Below are 20,068 nucleotides of genomic sequence, written 5' to 3' on the forward strand. Positions count from 1 at the left end.
AATTTATTATTCTTATGATAATGAACATTACATTATTTTCAAGTATTTTAACTTTTTTATTTTCAAGTCCGTCTTTCAGTTAAAACAATTATAGAACTGATAACAAGTATTCACTAATACTAAACATGTAACAAACTAAACCTGGAGGTCCCCCATGTGGTTCTGGGTTGACAACCACTTTGGTTTCGAGTTTCCCCGTTCACACTCTTTTAGGTACTTTGAATGCAGCATCAGGATTCCAGAGGCACAGAAAGACCAGAAAAAATGTTAACCTTTGACTTAGATAGGGGAAATGCAAAAAAAAAAAAAAAATAAATAAATAAAAATAAAATAAAAATAAAAATAAAAATAATAATAAATTCTTTCTTTCTTTCTTTCTTTTTCTTTTTGTCTTTTTTAAAATTTATTTAAACAATGCAATTGTTGTCCTGAAGGACAACTATAAGCTGAGTTACTCAGTGGCATATAATTCATGGATAATGGACAGATAAAATACATTATTCTTAATTAGTGTATATTAATAAAAGAAACATACATGTTGCACAATTAATTATTTGATAAGTATATGTGTGCTCATGAGGCCTTGGCTTAGAAAATGTTAAATTAAACATTATTATTATTATTATTATTATTACATATATTCATTTATTTATTTTATGACATATCTGTCTTAGTCTCTGTGTTGGATGGACCCCGGCTCCTGTCTGTTGGCAGCTGGGTTCAGCTTCAGGCCCCTCCACAGTGATCTTGAACATCATGAAGCAATTAAAGAAAACAAACGATTGGATTAGAATTTCCTTTATGATACCAACAATGGCAACACAGTTCTAATGATACTGCAATGTGGACATGATAGAGGCAGAGTAGGGGCAAATGTAAACAGATATCCAACCTTATTGATTTAGGAGCCTTAAATAACATCTGCAATGCAAATGTGTGTGTGTGTGTGTGTGTATGGACATGAGTTTGAAATCATTTTCAGAGATGAAAAATGTCCAAATATCTTAAAGTAATTACATTTTTTTAAACTTTTTAACCTTTATTGCGCTAAAGATACAACAGTCCTAAACAGTTTAATGATGGAAGTCTGAACAGACGTTACTTCATCATCTACATTATGCACCAGGCAGCTTTTAAGAAAATCACAACTTATTATGTCATTTATTGACTAGACTACATTAAGATGAAATAAAAGACTCTTTTGCTGCACGTGTATGCATGAGACTACACCAAGATGACTTTAAAGTCTCATATTAAAATAGTGTCAGCAGACAAGGACACGGTGAAGCGTAAATCAGTACTTTTGTCCCACTGGTGACTCATTCACGCTGCAGTCCATTCTCGCCTCATCTGCTGTCATCTTCTGCTTGGACTTTGATGGAGTAACCAGTTCAGAGTTAAGACATTTGAAGCTGCTTTCCCCGGCTGGAGGAAGAGATGACGATAACACCGGAGAGCAGAGAAAGTCACAGCTGTGGCCACTCGGACAAGCCTTGAAATCCACTCTGGACTGAACCGGTGGGATGAGGTATTGGGCCGATGCTGTAGATACGTTAGAGCAAGGATAAAACAAAAAACCTCCATAGGGTGAAAGGCTCATCAGGTCCTGTTAAAAGAGGGAAAAATCATTTCATTCACATAAGAAGACGACTCAGTCTGGTTTTGAGCTTTGATGGGCTGCAGCTGTTCAGTGTAATTCATAATAATATAAACACATGTCTGGATAATGTTATTCTAAATCCTAATTAAAAACTTCTATCAATTACTTAATGATAATAAACCAGCTGACTGCTGTGATCCACATGTCATCAAACCGTTTTAAGTAAAAATAAAATTGGTTTATGAGCCATTAAGACCCCCCAGTTGCCCCACTTCTTCTCCTTGTGCTGCCCCACAAAACACACATAAAAAAGCAAACATTTGGTGATGCTGCTCCCACTTATTATTCGCCAAACCAGCTGAAGTCTGCTAGAGAAGCTGAAAATAAAAACACTATATATAGTGTCTTATAATTTTTGGAATTAGTATTTTCATTTATTTTATTATGATTATAAGACATAAAATTTATTAGATACAATTTTATTTATCTGTGCTTAGTGGTATTATTTTAAAATTTCTTATTTTTATTCAATATTACTGTACTGTTATTCTATTCTATTCTGTTCTATTCTATTCTATTCTATTCTATTCTATAGTCATTTAGCAGACGTTTTTATCCAAAGCAACTTACATTTGAGAGTAAGAACAACACAAGCATGAATTCAAACATGATGGGACGTCACAATTAAGTGGTAGTCAGACTGCTGTGAGTCCAGTTGAACCCAGGTGTAGTGCTAGAGGCAGTGCATATAATTTTTTTTTTAGTTTTTTTAGTTAGTTTTTTATAGTTTTTTGAAAGTCATTTTGTTTAAATACAAGATCACGATTTCATCACACAAAATCATCTTGGGCATAAGTGCACACAGCTTATTCAGTACTTGGTTGAGCCAAAGAGCTGGACAAATCGTTCATTCTGTTGAGTAGAAGAGTTAAGTGCGGAAATGCTCCTCAAACAACTGAGTCTTTAGCTTGCTTTTAAAAGTGGATAAGGACTCTGCGGATCGAACGAAGTTTGGTAGATCGTTCCACCACCGGGGAACAACAGAGGAGAAGAGTCTGAGTTTGTTAAAATGTTAAAATGAAATATTCTTTACATTAGTTCATACTTAGAAAATTGTCTTTGCCTTTAAAAAAACAAAAAACAAAAAAAAAAGTTTAATCGATTGTTTTTTTAACCAGCCATAATTTAGTTTTGTCTTATTAATCATCTTTTTTTTTTTTTTTACCTTTTTGTGCACTCATCTCTAAATTTACATTTTATTTCCCACATTTGGTTAAAAGTCCCTTTAAATTCCCACTCCAGAAGCCATTAATCTGCTGTTTCTCGGAACAGTAAATGTGGAAGTTTTAGGCACAAAAAAAAAAACTTCTGACTGTACCACAACATGTGGTGGGCAGTGTTTAGTTCACTCGCCTCATAGGCTACAGCACCTCAGTGCACCCGGCCCTGACTTGAATCCCGGCCTGGGGCCCTTTGCTGCATGTCTCCCCCTCCCTCTCTGACTGCCCTTCCTTTCCAGTAACTGTGTAATCACACTGGCCAGCCGGTTACTGGCTGTCTCGGCCTGGCACACCGTCCTCCCAGCTCATATGGGACTGAGACACTCTTTGCTCTGCTTTGCTTTTACCGTCTTCTCCACCCAGTTAACTTCATCAGTTTGCACAAAGTTTTTAGGGTTAGCTCTTTGTTGTCTGTCCTCACCTTAATGAGACTGTACAGAGTAAAAACAAAAACATCAGCAACACCGATGGCAGATGTAGCTCATACTATGTCCTGTAACACATAAATAACATCCTGTAGACATGTTGTCATGTTCAAGAGCTTCCTTTTTGGCAGATAAGGACACATATTTGCATTGTATTTTTTAAAAGCTTTCAATTCGGTTTCATGACACATCACAGAGACCAGAATCAGTATCAGAATCAGTCTTGACAGAAACAAGGCTTTAATTTCAATGCTCATGTGTGGAGCGACACAAAAGTGTCCTTTTATCACTTAAAAAGGCTCTAAAATCAGAGCAGTTTCTCCTCTGAGCACCACAGACAGAATAATCCACTTTTATAACCAGCCGGTGAGGTTTGTCTCATCTCATTCATCTAACAACATAACAAATAATCTCAAAATAAATTCAGACTCCTGCTGTGTGTGCTGGCTGCATGTTACACCCTTTTAAACTCTACACTTGATTAGCTATAAGTTTTCAGACTCATTTCTAAAGCTTGTATTAATGTGCATGTCACCACGCAGCCTTAAACTGGAGTACCTTCCTGAAACGGTAACTTGGCCGCTCAGGTCCTTCATGCCTGCCCTTTTAGCTGTTCCCCAAAGGAGACAAAAACACACCCGCTATGCTCCAAGCTGCTGGAAACTGTCATCCAAAGGTTGTGAAATTTGCTTATGCAATTAATATCCTGTCAAACATTTTTATGTTTCTTTTTTATTATTATTTCTTTTTTCATTATTTTAATTGGTTATCAGAGTCTCATTTCAAACGTTGCACCATTTAACAACAACGACACTGACGTCGTCGTCGATGAAAAGGGGGCCCTCAGAAAAAGTTTGGGAACCACGGGATTAGTTATTCTTCTCTTTTCTTAAAACGTTGTGTGCACAAATCTCACATCCTTTCGTCAGACGTTGTCACCAGTTAACACATTCATGCATCACGTTTCATACTTGTTTACAATAGTTGCAGCAGGAGCAGACAGATGTATCCAGATGTAGACAGACCTGCTGGCTGTCTGATCCCTCCTCACATCAAACCACCCTAATTCACTTCAACAAATAGAAGCTCAGTGAAATTATTATAAACCAACTATCAAAAAAATCTGTTATATCTGGTCATTTCTTTCTTATTTACCTTCTATAGCTACTTTACCTTATGATTATTGTTAAATTTCTATTTAAAAAATTCCATAAATTATCTACAACTGAAATAGCTGGAAATAACAGGCATAAAATCCTATTATTATTATTATTATTATTATTATTATTATTATTATTATTATTATTGTTAATATTATTATTATTATTATTAATATTATTATTATTATTATTATTATTATTGTTAATATTATTATTATTATTATTGTTAATATTATTATTATTATTATTATTATTATTATTATTATTATTGTTAATATTATTATTATTATTATTATTAATATTATTATTATTATTATTATTATTATTGTTAATATTATTATTATTATTATTATTTTTATTATTGTTGTTGTTATTATTATTATTATTATTGTTATTATTATTATTATTTTTGTTGTTGTTGTTGTTATTATTATTATTTTTGTTGTTGTTGTTATTATTATTATTATTATTATTTTTGTTGTTGTTGTTGTTATTATTATTATTTTTGTTGTTGTTGTTATTATTATTATCATTTTTATTATTGTTGTTGTTATTATCATTATTGTTGTTATTATTGTTATTATTGTTGTTGTTGTTATTATTATTATTGTTATTATTATTATTGTTGTTGTAATTATTATTAATATTTTTATTATTGTTGTTACAATTATTATATAATAATAATGATTATTATTATTATTATTGTTGTTGTTGTTATTATTATTATTTTTATTATTGTTATTATTATTATTATTATTATTTTATTATTATTATTGTTATTATTATTATTATTATTATTATTATTATTATTATTATTGTTATTATTATTATTATTATTTTTTTATTATTATTATTGTTATTATTATTATTATTATTATTATTATTATTATTGTTGTTGTTGTTGTTATTGTTATTATTATTATTATCATTATCATCATTTAATCTTCAGTTTTTTAAGACATTTTCAATAGAAATTCTCCTAAGTGTTTCTTATAAAAAGAGCCTGACATTGCTCATTTTGGCTGAATCCACTGGTCTTTCCAGTCCAGACTGAGTCAGGGGCAAACAAAAAAATTATTTTTTTTGGTCAGCCCACACTCCAGATGGTGCATGGCTCAGGGGGTCTTTGTGGACGGTACAGAACGTCACAGAATGAGCCATTTTCAAATTAGAAGCACATGTCTAAAATTTCCCAAGTAAAATAATCACATCTGAACCTTTGAGTAGAATAAATAAGACAAAGAGCACATAGTCTATCTCTGCTGAACTATGTGCACACAACGTAGATGTTAAAAGACCAGGCATCCAAATAAATTTGTACATTAATTTAGAGAAACACATGGAATAAAATGATACTATAAATACAAGCGAAGGCAATAATAAAATAAAATTACAGGTAGGAAAAATGTGCAAACCAATGTACAATATGCTCTAATAAAGTTTTTGTTTTTCTGCTTAAGCAAACAATTAGCATGAAAATAAGCTATTATTACTGCTGTACGTCTCCATGTCATCGCAGGTCCACGTCCTTCACAGCTGCCTCCACAGCTGCCTCCACAGCTGGCAGCAGGAGCTGCAGAGGCCCAACATAAAACCGTCTAATTTAAAGGCCTTTTCATGCACCTTTATGTTTTGTCTTTCAATTGACGACATGAGAAAGAGCTGGACCCGATCCACGGTGACCCACAGGTCAGCTAGCTATAAGGTATATATGTGAAAATATTAAACCCAACCAGTCATATTAAATAGTTTCCTCGCCTCCCAGCCTTGTTTGGGCATGAAACCACATGCTACTGGCCAATTTCAAGGCTCATGCCAACAGATTTTAAACTATGTTTTTAACTTTCATTCATTTTCTATGACGCTTATTCCAATTCTGGGTTGTGTGGAAGCTGGAGCCTATCCCAGTAATTAGCAGCAGCGAGGCAGCAGCGAGGCAGAGTACATCCTAGGTCGGCAGTCCAGCACAGGCCAACACAGAGAGACAAACAACCACTCACTCACTTCTCTGGAGAATTCAGTGACCAGTTAACCTAACATGCATGTCTTTGGATGATGGGAAGAAGCTGGAGTACCCTGAAGAGAAGCCACGAGGAAAACATGAAACTCCACACAGAAAGGCCACTGTTAGAAGCTCCCCCAGCAGAGGCTCGAACCAACAACCTTCCTGCTGTGAAGCCAGTTTTATTTTCACATTTTTAATCCTACATGGTGACCCTGCTTCCGAGGAACCCACCGGAGAAAAATTCCACGCCCCGGTCTGTGCAGAGTTTGTTTAAAGCGACCGGAATGTGCAAAAGTCTTGAGCCAGTCTTCCGTTTTTGTGAGGAGGCAGATTTTGTTTTAATTATTTAAATGATCTTAAGTAACAGTCCTCCACATTTCAATCAAAGTTCTCTTGTTTTTTGTTTTGTTTTGTTGTTTTTTTTGGACACTGGCTGCTTTTTCTTCTAGTCTGAATGTTTGAAAGTAAAGTTTTGCACAGTTCTTATTTTATATTTGACCAGAAAAGGAAGAGCTGCATCTAAAGATTTTAAAGTTTGAAAACATACTTTACTTGGTTTTTGTAACATATTAAAACCCTTTGTAAGTATTCTGATTTATAAAGAAGAGATGACAATAGCAATTATATTTTAAGTATATTAACTATTAATATAATTTCTTTTGCTGTTGAGGAAGATTTTTCTGGGCTATTATCACAGAATTTTACCACCACAGATCCTTTCAATGATTTCACGTAACTCAATAAGCCTTTTAAAAAACAGTTTGACTTAAATCAGCTGCTTCCTTTTGTACGAAGTCATTGAAATAAGTTAATCCGAGATCCTTTATTAAATGTCCAACCTGACAGTCAGACTGACTCAAATGACTTAATACTAATTGTGCAAAGACTAAAAAGGCTCTAGAGAAAGTCATGTGCAGCAGGAATTGAACCTTTTACGGTTTTTACTCTGCATATCAGAGTTATGTGATTTACTTCCCGTGTACTGTTTATATTTAGTCTACTGCACGTTGTTGGGATGTTTAGTTGTGGGGGACATTACAGGGAATGCTGGCATTGTAAATGTTAAAGTACCCAATTAAAATAATTTTAAGTTACATTATCAAGAAAATTGTGAATATTAATTTGCCTTTGGTTAAATCAAATATTTCATCTTTTAAGTTGACGTTTCATGAAACTGAGTCAGAAAATCTGACTTAAACTATCAAGTTAAATGAACTTTAAGTTGATCACTTGTTACCAGTTGAAACAATTAATTTAAGTTAGTCCAACGATTATCTGTTCACACTGCTGTACCTGTACCAGTGTGTGCTGTGGGAGTCTGATGGGAAGTGGAGTCCTCGCAGGCGCTGCCAGCCTCAGGCCACATGGCACAGATCCGTCCTCGGTCATGCGGCCGAACCAGGTGTTCATCTGAGCCGAACGGAACAGATTGCCGGAGATGCTCAGATCCCACAGATGTTTGTTTAATTCCGGAGAATAAACACAGCTGTGCAGCAAACTGCTGCATAACGTGCGAGCTGGTTCCTTGTCTGAGTCTGGTGACCAGCAGCAGCCAGTTACTGCGCTGACCGCACCGTTTTGTCCGGGGACCGAGGCCTCAGCTGGACCCTGTCCAGTCCCGGCTGGCCGGGTTTCTGCTTTCTGGTTGGTTTTATACACCTCTGGTTCAGGACGCTCCTCAGCATTGTTGTCTTTGTCGCTGTCACCTCCAAAGGCATCTTACAGAATAAAGAAAAAAAATGGATAAAAAGTGAGTTTTCTATGTTCATCTTCAGAGAAAATGTTGAAGAAAAACAAGCATTGGTGTGTGTGTGTGTGTGTGTGTGTTCACCTGAAGACTTGGTGATGTCTGAATATGATGGAGAATCTTTAATGGGATCACTCTTCCCATCAGTCACCTTCATCTCTTTTGACCTCTGCATTGACGGCTGAAGTTTCCTGATAAAACAGAAAATAACTGACTGAAGATTCTAATTTAATTTGTTGTAAATGAATCTTCAGATGGATAATTATTAAAAAACAGCAGCTATACACAATTTTTCACATACTGTTATGCTGTTCTTTATTTTTATTTGAATTTTCTTCTTTTTTTCATTTCTATTCTATAAAAATATCTATTTAATAATAATCTATCATATTTATTTAATATGTCCATTTTATAAAACACACAGCTGAATCATTTTCTTTTCCTGTTTAGCACTGAGACAAACTGGGTAATTAAAATGCATGTATGTATTATTTATTGATTCTGCAGTGAGTGGCAGCGTATTTGACATGCTCACCCATCAATAGAAAAGAAAACAGACTTTAAGTAGAGATCCAGTGCATTGGACAGTGAATGAAAGGGTTAAAATCCTGTCGCAGGTGTTCAGTCAGTTAGAAATCCATCATTTGAGCTACTTAACGTGTCACAATTTATATAAAAAAAACAAACAAAAGAAAAACAGACATGATGGAAACTTGCATCACGAGTCTGTAACACATGAAATCTTTTTCTATTCTTCTCATAAGACAGACATCAGAGCAAAGAACGATGAAGGTCAGAAGAACTGAATTCGGTCTGTAAAACTGAATGTTTTTGTTTTACAAAGTGAGCCGGAGCAGGTTCAGGTGTTTTGATGATGTTGAAGCATCAAACTGCTGCTTCATAACTGAAACAAAGCATCATTCTGCACACAATAAGAAATCCAAGTACAGTTAATGTGCCAGATCTGGACATCTGGGGTGCCTCCAGTTGTTCCCTAAAATGACACATTTTTGTACCATCATGTCTGCAGAACAATTGTGCCCCTTAGTGACAAAATATTTACATTTATGTTCAGATACAAAAACGAATCATCTGGAAAGAGAAAAGATCATTTTAAATTCACAGACCTTAAAATAAAAGAAGAAGAAAAAAAGGAGAAAACTCCTACTTTTACTAATTCATACCTGCCTCACTTTGTTAAGGTCTCATGCTGAAGTTATCCCAAAACTAGAGGCGGGGTGCGTCCCAAACCGCTCACCAGTCCATCAGAGACAAACAGTAAACTCACCCCGATGTTCAGTCTACAATCACTAACATGTTTTTAGACAGTGAAAAGTTCAGCAGGAAAACCAAGAAAACTCCCCACAGAAAGGACCCGAGCTGAGATTAGATAACTGTTTATTTCAGCATGGACCTCGGCAATAACTAAACAGAAAAGAAATAAGACCATGACCGCTAAACGCTTTTTTAGGGAGCCTAAAAAAGGGAATTTTAACTATGAAGCTGTTCCCATGATAATGAACACATTAGGATTTTTATTTAAAGCTGGAATGAGTTTATAAAAATGGAAGCATATTGGTGTGAAGTTTAGTACTTCCTAACCTGATGTATGTCTCATCCAAGAGGAAACATTAGAAAAGAAATGGAAAACTAAAGTCTTAATATCTTTGTTGTATTTTAAACCCAAACAGGCTTAAATTAAAAAAAAAAAAATCCACATTCATTGAGGAAACAATTTGCCTCTAAAATAACTTTTAAAGTACTTATTTTCTTATTAATTAGAAAAGAAAAGATGAAATGATCCTGGTGCTGTTAAAACATCCCTGTCAGCTGGAATATCTGTGGCTCTGCGGTGTGTTCACTGTATGTTTTCTGGAGATTTGGGAAATTTTGCAGCTTGGTGAGAGTTTTATGTTATGCTGGTAGAGACTTTGAGACCATTCTGTTTAAATTTTACAACTTTCAGCCAGTGAATACAAGTTTAGGGATATTTTTCAAGCAGGACGAACACCTGATTTCAGGGAAGGCTCAAAAAATGGAAGTTTGTCTTGATTTATTCTGCTTAAAGATAAAATAGCTACTTGATGTTGTTGCTAGTACATTTTCTACATTCTAAGATTATTCTGTGTGCAATTCTGTATGCTTACTAATGTTTGCCTGCACTTGACGTTAAAGACTTCTAAGTTCAGGAATAAGTTACCTTTTCTCTCTTCTTCCGTTCCCCGTGTCGCGGAATCCCTTCGCGAAAGGATTGTTGTCTATTTTCAGCTGCGTGATCTTATTATTTGTAGAAGGAGACACATTTACTCATTTAAATCGATAAGGCTGACTACATCTGCATCATGTGGTGTATGTTTAGGAAAGATTCAGTCGCTTACCTTGTCATTCTGGTAGGCTGTGACTGCGATAAATTGTGTCTCAGCGAACACGTAGGTCCTAAAAGTGCTGTATGGAAGTTTAAGGATGTCATTCGCCATAACTACATGAAATCTAGGCTGATATTTGTGCATCGAGTTCAGAATTGTCTGCAAAGAAATAAAGAAATTGAAGAGGAAAAGCTGTATTTTCTGTATTTGAAGGCCAACATAAGGCCGCAGAATTTGCGCCTTTGACACATTTACTGCATCTATGTTAAAAATATCGAAATCATAACTCACAAATCCATGCTTGTCGGATATGTTGTTGGTCAGTTTCAGTTTATTGAAGCTGACCACTTTAGACATCCACTGTTCGCCCGTGGCCGGGCTGTCCGGGTGGATGTACATGCGTTTGGGCATCTCCGGGTCCGCCTTCCCCGCCACCATCCACCGCGAGTTCTGAAATTTATATCTACAGTCATCAGCCGCCACGATGTCCATCAGCAGAATGTACTTGGCCTTTCTGTCCATCCCCGCGCACCTGGCCTTGAGTGGAGGAAACATACGCCTGCGGGAATAAGGGAAGAGGAGATCACTCACTTTCCTCCGCGGCGCACCATTCATACGTGACCGTGACATATTTACCTCCCGGATTTTGTGATGACCATCTCTGTGCCGCATTTGTGAAACTGTCCCCAAAGGTCACTTGATTCCAAATAAATTTTGGGATCATCCTCTGCTATCTCAGCGCTTTCCAGAATGTCGGGAGGCCGACTTAAGACCAAGGACTGCTCCGCCGGACAAGAGTGAAAAATCGGCTCGGAGTGGGATGATCCTCTGGAGGATATTATAGCTGGGAACAAGAGGGTCCCGTGAAGGGCCGCATCTCTCCCCTCTGCGGGGAAAGTTGGCTGCACCTCCCTTGGGACGCACAGTTTAGAGAAGCTGCGCATGATCTCCAAATGGGAAAAGAAAGTTTTACGCACGACTCTGACCAGGTTACACTTTTACGCCGCATCGACCCCAACGGGAGAAATTGTTTTGCAACTTTATGAATCAACCAACACGGTTATATTAGCTTATATTAACTCTATGTTTCTTTTGAATGTGTTATCTCGCCTGTCCCACAGCCCCGTGCGCGAGCCTGTGTCCACGCTGATTTGCTCTTTCACATGTTAAGACTCAGGATGACACTCAGCAGTGGGTGGGGTCTCCTCGGTGTTGCTTTTTACGAGAAGGAAAACGCTGCTTTAAGTTTCCTCACCGGCTGATGAAGCAGTGCGTGGTCTCCTCCCACATGCAGCACTGTTTAGGAGGGAAGGTGTCCGGGGATTCGGCTTGGTGGAGGGGTAGCCCTCTGCCAGCGATTGTCCTGGCCGGATTAGACCCTGGGTTTGGTTACAGGCGTTTTATTGCTCAATGGTTCATGACAGGGGTAGGAACGTCCCGAGGAGAACTTTCCGTGAGTGAGGGCGCCAGGTTCAGAGTGAACATGCGCCACAGGCAACACTACAGGAGGATGAAGAGACGTTCAAGAACTGATCTGGGAAATTTCATGTTATTCTGATGCAACAACAGAACATGCAGTTTTACAAAAAGCTAAATATCTTGAAAGTTTGTTTACACCCAAATCTCACAGGCGTCTGTTTCATTCCACTTTATGTATTGATTAAGGCCCAAATTATGTCAACTGAGATGTTTTGTCAGAGATAGGAATACTTAACTTCCACAAAGGTGTCTTAGATCTCATTTCATTGAAGTCTAAACAACATGGACTAAACATAACCCGAGTGTTCAGGGGGCGTAAAATCATTTACTGCTGAAGTAAAGAGATCAATAGATCTGTTTTACCACAGAGAATTTCACAGTCTTGAACAAAACATTTGAACTTCTTACTTAATTGGGTTTAGTGAACAAACACTTATATTTTAGCCAAACCACCCAGCTTTTTATCACAGTGAATTCATTCATTCCAGGATTATTGTTAACTTTGGTTAAAATAAATGTGTGAAATACAAAGAGTCTTGAAACCCTAAAATATCAGCTTTGAGCTGTTTTTAATATCAATAACCAAATTCTGTGTACAGAAATGAAAGAATTTAATTTAAAGAATATCAAGATATGAACACAAAAGTTCTGTTTCCACTGAGTGGTATGGTTAGGGTCCGTACGGTAGGGGGATGAGCCTACCTGTTCAGGTGAGCGTTTCTATAGCAAGTCAGACCCTTGCCATGGTGATGTTTAGCCCAAATGCCTTGAGTGGCATCAAACATGCTGTGACACAGCTGAGAGCAATGCTAGTGAGGAATGTTTGTAGTTCCAGAGCTTACCAGACCTTAACGTGTAGCTTTTATTTTATTTTATTATTTTTATGTCGAGTGAACGGTGAAGTGTGGTGAACTGTGTTTATGTCTTGCAATTGCTTTTCTTGTGAGAACTGACATTTTTCTGTCCCCCAATCAACGGATTGTGTGACACCTAGCTCCCTCCTAATCATAACAGATCTTTCTCTTAAGGACCTACAACTGAAGGGGGCCCAGAAATTGTATTGCTTGGTGTGGTTATGTGGGCCACTTTTATCAGGGAAACACACCAAATAGCATCTCTTCCAACCCAAACCCAAGCTGTTCAGTGGAAAGAGAGCAAAAAAAAAACCTTTATCTCCCACAACCTTCATACGTTACTCATATTGCAGAGTAAAGACACAGAAAGTCCAATTACCAACCAATCAGCATAATGTACCTCTTCTTCTTCTGTAGCTGTTTGAATCTACTGTCTAAAGTGTGGTTCTGTTTTAAGGGTATAAAAATAAATAATAAAAGAATTAAGATTAATAATGGGCAATAATGCAAGTTGCAAATAGAAATAAATAATAATATTGATAGTGATCAAATTGAGAAGATAGCATTTACTTTGGTGTCACTGTTTATAAATTTGTCGATGAAATTTCAGGGGTGGCTTCCCTTGAAATTCCTTCTTTAGAGAGTTTTTTTTTATCAGAGAATTAAAGATTTAAACCACAAGAAGATGGATTTTAAATTATTTAAAAAACTATTTAAAACTGTTTTAAGTTGAATCTTGTGTTTGTTTAAAAGGGGCATTATTGTTTTAGATAAGTATTTTAACCAAATTAAGGTGAGGAGAAAAGAAATGCATTGTCTCATTGAATCCTAGCTTCAGTTTTAATCAAACTCAGCACTTTAAACTCTGACTTGAACCCACTGACTTGAATTGGTCTGTTCCAGGTTTTCTACATCCAGAGTGCAGGTGGAACCAGTTCAACATTTGTTTTGTGAATCCATTTGTTTTCTGATCTCGGGTGTCTGACTTCAGACATTTACATCTGTTAGTCTTCATGTTTGCTCATCTCAGTCTTTACATGCATGTAGAAAAATTTTGGCTTTTAAAGGCTCAGACCTGAGGCTGCACAGCCGCAGATATTAGCTCCTGGTCCAACCAAAATGTGCCACCCTGGTGCACCTCATTGTATTTTCAAAACACCACTGATCGATGTTAGTCTTCAAGAATGTGTTAAAGACTGCTGCTATGATCTAATCAGATCAAATCAGATCAGGTAAACAAACAACATGCCCATGGAGGAAGTTCTACTTTGCTAATTGCACTGCAGGAAGACAGAGCACCACCGTGGTGATGTGCAACCTGTGAGCAGGGCACATCGGAGGACTGGATGATGGACAATTCCTGTTTGACTGAGAGGATGAAGTTCAGCTGCAGCTTTGCGAAGTTGGTTGATGCTATTGTTTTCAGCGAAGATGAACACAGACCTGAGGGGTCAGCTTGCCCTTGTTTTCTCAAGCCATGGCAACCATATGCAGGAGGTTGAAGGTCACACTTGTGTTATAGAAAAATTGTTCAAGTGTCACTTTTTAGAACACAACATGTGATAAGACTTGTGAGTTTTCCTTGTGTAGTCAGCTTTGGATATCCAATATTTGCCCCTTGAAACAAGACTTGAAACAATGAAGTTTGTCTTTCCAGCATTTTCTACAAGCTGAATCTGATTACAGTCCAAGTCAGCACCTCTCCACTTACAAGAGTAGCTCGTTACAGCTTTTAAAACTGTGGCCTTTCATGAAACTGTGATAAAGGAGCAACAGCTCTTTTCTTCTAAAGGCAACATACCGAGGCTTGTATTACGGCCAGGACTGTGCTGTGAAATCAGGAAATACCTCACACTGGACCTTTTGTCACAGATTCCTTGATCCAATTCCTAAGTAAGCACATGTCTTTTTCAGAGGTCATTCAAGATATGCAGTGGGTGGCAGAGCTGTTGATGACCCAATCTTTTTCTGGCAGAGAAGCAGGGGAAAACCCTGCGTGTTCGTCAGCCGACTTCAAAGAGCCAACCGGTAATCTGAAACAGGCCGGAGGATGGCGGCAAACAAGACGCCTGACTGTTATTTGTGGGTTTGGCCCACAAGCTGCGTGTGAAACCTGTCACTGAGGATAAACCCACAGATCTCCACTGGGTCACTGCCCAGTAACACATTCTCCCCAGCAAAAGCTCAGCATAACTGGACAGATCCTTCTGGCTGTTCGGTAGCAGGGTGCAGCTGAAAGAGCAAGGGAAGGAAATTTTTTTATCTCAAATCATCATCAAATATCACAACAGAGATGGTAAATGAACTTATACTTATAGAGCGCGTTTCCACTCAGCTTGACTACTCAAAGCGCTTTACACTGCATGTCACATTCACCCGTTCACACAAACATTCATACCCCAATACACACATTGGGAGGCAATGCAGGGTTCAGTGTCTTACCCAAGGACACTCAGGCATGCAGTCAGGGGAAGCCTGGAATCAATCCACCGGCCTTCCAGTTGGAAGACGACTGCTCTTCCTCCTAAGTTACAGCTACAGATACCTTTTTTGTTTTTTTGTCTTCTAGAACCTGCAGCCTAAATTACTGACAATGCAGTTGATACGCTGACATTTTGGTCAGAGATTTAAACCCGGTGTTGCCTAAATTCTATAAAGTCCTTCAGTCCACTGATTCATCTAACTGGTCATTCCTAGTTTTTTTTTCCTTTTCCAAACTTGTTGACCAAACTGACCATACTGACTGAAGTAGCTTCCTCTGGAGAAACCAAAAGCTTTTTCAACACATGTAGTAACAACCCCGCATACTTGGAATGAACAAGACTCTTTCTTTAAGATTTACTGGATACCAGGAAAGACTTTGTCATGCATAGAGGAACTATGTTTGACCACAATAGCATCATTACTGAACACAAAATGTACCAGAAGAAATGGCTCACGTACTTCTGTAATTTTACTGTACTTCGCTATCAGCATCATCACTCAGAAGCCAAGGCTACCATCGGTTACACTTGGCCTTTTCTCTGCCATGACCAATCATAACTTCGGCCTCAAAGAAGGTTTATTTCTAGCATGTGATACAAATGACCAAAAAGTTGTGATTGGCAGTGACACAGCGGGTAGATTATTCATCCTCCAACCAGGTCAGCCTCTCCATCTGATGACCATTCTTTGGGGAAGACTATCTAAGTCCTCAATGTGTCTTTAACATTTGATTGTATAGAGAACAAAGAAAATACATAAACAGAAATATACACTCACTGGCCACATTATTAGGTACACCTGTTCAGTCGCTTGCTAGTATAAATAGCCAATCAGCCACTCTAGAGTATTTAAAAAAAACTTTTGATCTACTGGGATTTTCACACACAACCAGATCCACGGTTTACAGAGAATGGTCTGGAAAAGAGAAAATATCCAGTGAGCAGCAGTTGTCTGGACCAAAATGTCTTGTTGATGTCAGAGGTCAGAAGAGAACGGGTAGACTGGTTGGAGATGATAGACAGGCATCAGGAAGTCAAGTAAGCACTGGTTTCAACCAAGATATGCAGAACACCATCTCCTAACAACACATCCAACCTTGAAGCAGATGGACTACAGCAGCAGAAGACACGCCGGGTGCCTCCTGTCCGCTAAGAACAGGAAACTGAGGCTACAATTCACACACACTCACCAACACTGGACAATAGAAGATGGAAAAATGTTGCCTGGTCTGACGAGTCTCCATTTCAGCTGCATCATTTAGATTTTACAGAGAATGGTCTGTGAAAGGGTTAAACATGGATCCATCTGCCTTGTATCCACAGTTCAGGCTGCTGGTGGTGTAATGGTGTAGGAGATATTTTCTTGGCCCACTTTTGGGCCCCTTAGTACCTACATGGCATGCTGTAAACCCTGCAGCCTATGTGAGTATTGTTGCTGACCATGTCCATCCCTTTAGGACCGCAGGATTCCGACTACAGGATAATGCATCATGTCACAAAGCTTAAATCATCTCCAGCTGGTTTCTTAAACATGACAATGAGTTCACTGGACTCAATGGCCTCCACAGTCACCAAATCTCAATCAGATTAGGATGTGGTGGAATGGGAGATTCTCATCATGGATGTCAGGATGTGGAGCAAAATGTCTGAGGAATGTTTCCAACACCTTGTTGAATCTATGACACCAAGAATAAGGGGGATTTTGAGGGCAAAATGAATCCAACCTGGTACAACATGACCTTCTAAAGCAGCTGTTCAGTGTATAGCTGAGAAGCACTAGATATGTAGTAAAACCTTAACAAGGCTATAAAGAGACAAACCAGGGATCACCAAATCTGGAATTCTTGGGCCAGTGTCCTGTGTCCCTGCTCCAACACACCTGACAAAATCAATGGATCCAACAGCATATGAAGTTCTGCAATGACTCATTAATTAACTCGTAAATTAAATTGCTGGCTTTACCATGACCTATAATGTTAAACTGAGCCTTATAAACCATCAGACCCATTTGGAAACAACACAGTTTTACTGGGTATGTTTACTAGAAAATAAGGTTGAAGATTTTGCTGCTTAAGGAATGTTAGCTATATTTATTGGACCTGTAACGATTGAATCTAAATCAATTAAAATATTGTTTTTTTTATTAAATTCTGAAAAGTTTAACAGAGATATATTTTGTAATTATCTCACATAAAATAAAGATTTTTAACATTTTTATAGAATTATTATGATTTTTCTGATGCACTAATGTCTTTTTGTTTGTTCTCTCTAATTCAGGGGGAAAATGCTATATACTGCAGTTTAGTTAGTGTATTAGAGGGTCCAGATTGATTTTTTACATTTTAAAAACTCTTATTTTATGTGTCAGGAACATATTTACTAATCTAAATAACTTTCCATGTTCACCTGCGGGTTTTCTGAATTTAGTAAAGCAAAGAAATTGTCCAGATTTAAGGGAGAGAACATTTAAAGATGAGTGTGCTGTTAGATCAAGGGGCAGTATTATTTTAAGTTCCTTGGATATTTCATATTACAGTACAGTGTTCTTAGCAGACCAGATAGCAGATTACTCATTACAACCTAAAGAAAGTTACCACTTTACTTGGACTTGGGTCTGAAGACTTGAGACTTCAGGTAACAAACTTGAGACTTGACTTGGACTTGGGTCTGAAGACTTGAGACTTGAGGTAACAAACTTGAGACTTGACTTGGACTTGGGTCTAAAGACTTGAGACTTGAGGTAACAAACTTGAGACTTGACTTGGACTTGGGTCTGAAGACTTGAGACTTGAGGTAACAAACTTGAGACTTGACTTGGACTTGCAAAAATTTGAACATTTCTGCTGTAAAGTTGTTTCTTTTCTCCTATCATTATCTTTGAAACTGCCAAACAACCTGAGTAAGTGTATAAACACTTTTTCATATCATTGGAAGTTTTATTGATTTCTACTGCTTTCATTCACTTCTTTTATTTATATCACATGAATTTTAAAAAAAGCTTTTGAGTCCTGTGAGTTGTGTTGTGGGGCATCTGTGGATTGGACTTGTTCCTGGTGCATCCAGACTGGATTCGGGGAGTTTGGTTGGCATGACACTTCCAAGCAGTTTTTGGGCACATTGCCCTGCTGGTAACATGGGTTTCCTACTTTCAGCTCTTTTTTAAGCTCTTAGTGTTGTCTCAAAGAATCCTGTCACAAAGCAGCTGTTAGTCCATAAAGATGTCATTTTGGGGTGGTCAGATGGATTTTACCAGCATGTAAACTTAGCTCATCTTCCTAACAAGAATGTTAAACTGCATTATTAAAACTCTCTGACCAAGTATACCTGATGGAGTATTTATATCCACAGAGGCAAAGCTCGCTGGCGCTCTTCCAGACCTCTCTGGCCGCTCTGTCTCCGCTAACACCTCTCATGTTTGGACAGTTGAACGTTGATGAATGGCCTAATGGTAACAGGTTAGTGTGAGTGAACATATTTGGGCTTTGGAGGTGGGAGGAATGTCGTTTAACAGCAGAGCAGAGGTGCTAAAAGAGACAAGCCTGAGCTGATATCAAACACACAGCAAGGCGGGGAGGAGAACCATGAGAAAGTCAAGTGTAGCTCGTCTCCCTTCATTAATGGGGTCCTCCGTATGTTGGTTTCAATGAATGTTTGTACAGCTCTTTGTGTTTGTTATTTAAAAATTTTACCTGTGTACGCCTTTTATCAATGGTTTATTTACACTAAAGAATATTACTGAAACCATTCAACATGATGCGCCTGCCAGTTGAGATTCATTCAGCCTTAGTGGAAGTATGTCTCCGACCCATCTTCTTTTTTTCTTGTATTTTAAAAGCCATTTTAGAAAACTGTGAAACTAACATTCACATTTAAGAAGCTGCTACCTAATGCTGGCATTCAGAAATAAGGGAGAAATAATGAAAAAGTATCATAGAACTGTATCAGTAGTGGCTCAACAACCAAGTTTTTGCGGATCAGTCGACTGATCCAGATAAAGTCTTGTATCTCTAAACATGACCAATATTTTAACAGTGTTATATGAATGTTGTATGTGAATGTTGTTATTAGAGGCCAGAGCTGCAGCTCACACCCCATGCATCATGCACTTACAGGATACCAAGTGTTAGGGTGGAGGGAATTTAAAAAGTGAGCAAATGAAAAGATCTCTATGTATTCTCTTTCTCAAGGAATTGCAAAACCACTTTGTCTAGAGCAGTAGTTTCCAACCTGGGGTCCCTGGACCCCCAAGGGTGTCCCCCAAAAAGCACAGGGGGTTCCCGAGACATTGACTGTTCAGAGCCAATGTGATTTAAATTAAGACCATATCCACACCGAGATGAGTTGAGGTGTATTTGCTTAAATTTTATTCTTTTTTTTAATCATTTGGGTGTTTCATTTACATCCAGGTTTTGGGGACCCCAAAACGCTAACTTTGCACTATTTCATTATTGAGATGTCTAAGAAATGCCATGATTACCTAAACTTTGGTTTTTATCAAAGGAAAGGAGTCATCCAGGATGCATCATTTATGGTGAAAGCAGCTAACGAAAGGATAAAACCAAGACTGGTTTCCACACGGGACGGGAGAGGGTGCACAGCTTTTTGGTAGTTGCATAAAGGAGGTCCTCAAAGGAAAATGGGTTAGGAACCACTGGCCTAGAGTGAGCTG

The 20,068-nt window shown here is 37.8% G+C and overlaps 1 protein-coding gene across 2 annotated transcripts; it reads right to left on the reverse strand.

Moving 5' to 3' along the window:
• Positions 1 to 1,081: 1,081 nt before the first annotated feature.
• On the reverse strand, positions 1,082 to 12,092 carry LOC121649203 (T-box transcription factor TBX3-like). Of its 2 annotated transcripts, none has more exons than XM_041999854.1 (7): positions 11,220 to 12,092; positions 10,875 to 11,142; positions 10,596 to 10,742; positions 10,418 to 10,494; positions 8,302 to 8,408; positions 7,770 to 8,188; positions 1,082 to 1,606 (listed from the first exon to the last, which is right to left on the reverse strand). In XM_041999854.1, the coding sequence occupies exons 1-7, from the start codon at positions 11,525 to 11,527 to the stop codon at positions 1,295 to 1,297; spliced, it is 1,638 nt and encodes a 545-aa protein (XP_041855788.1). In that variant the 5' UTR covers positions 11,528 to 12,092; the 3' UTR covers positions 1,082 to 1,294. The 2 variants fall into 2 exon arrangements, with proteins under 2 accessions (XP_041855788.1, XP_041855787.1); XM_041999853.1 differs by having other exon boundaries at positions 7,764 to 8,188; positions 11,220 to 12,090.
• Between the last annotated feature and the right edge of the window lie 7,976 nt (positions 12,093 to 20,068).

Source organism: Melanotaenia boesemani, chromosome 11 (genome assembly GCF_017639745.1).
Source record: "Melanotaenia boesemani isolate fMelBoe1 chromosome 11, fMelBoe1.pri, whole genome shotgun sequence".
Taxonomy (NCBI): Eukaryota; Metazoa; Chordata; class Actinopteri; order Atheriniformes; family Melanotaeniidae; genus Melanotaenia; species Melanotaenia boesemani.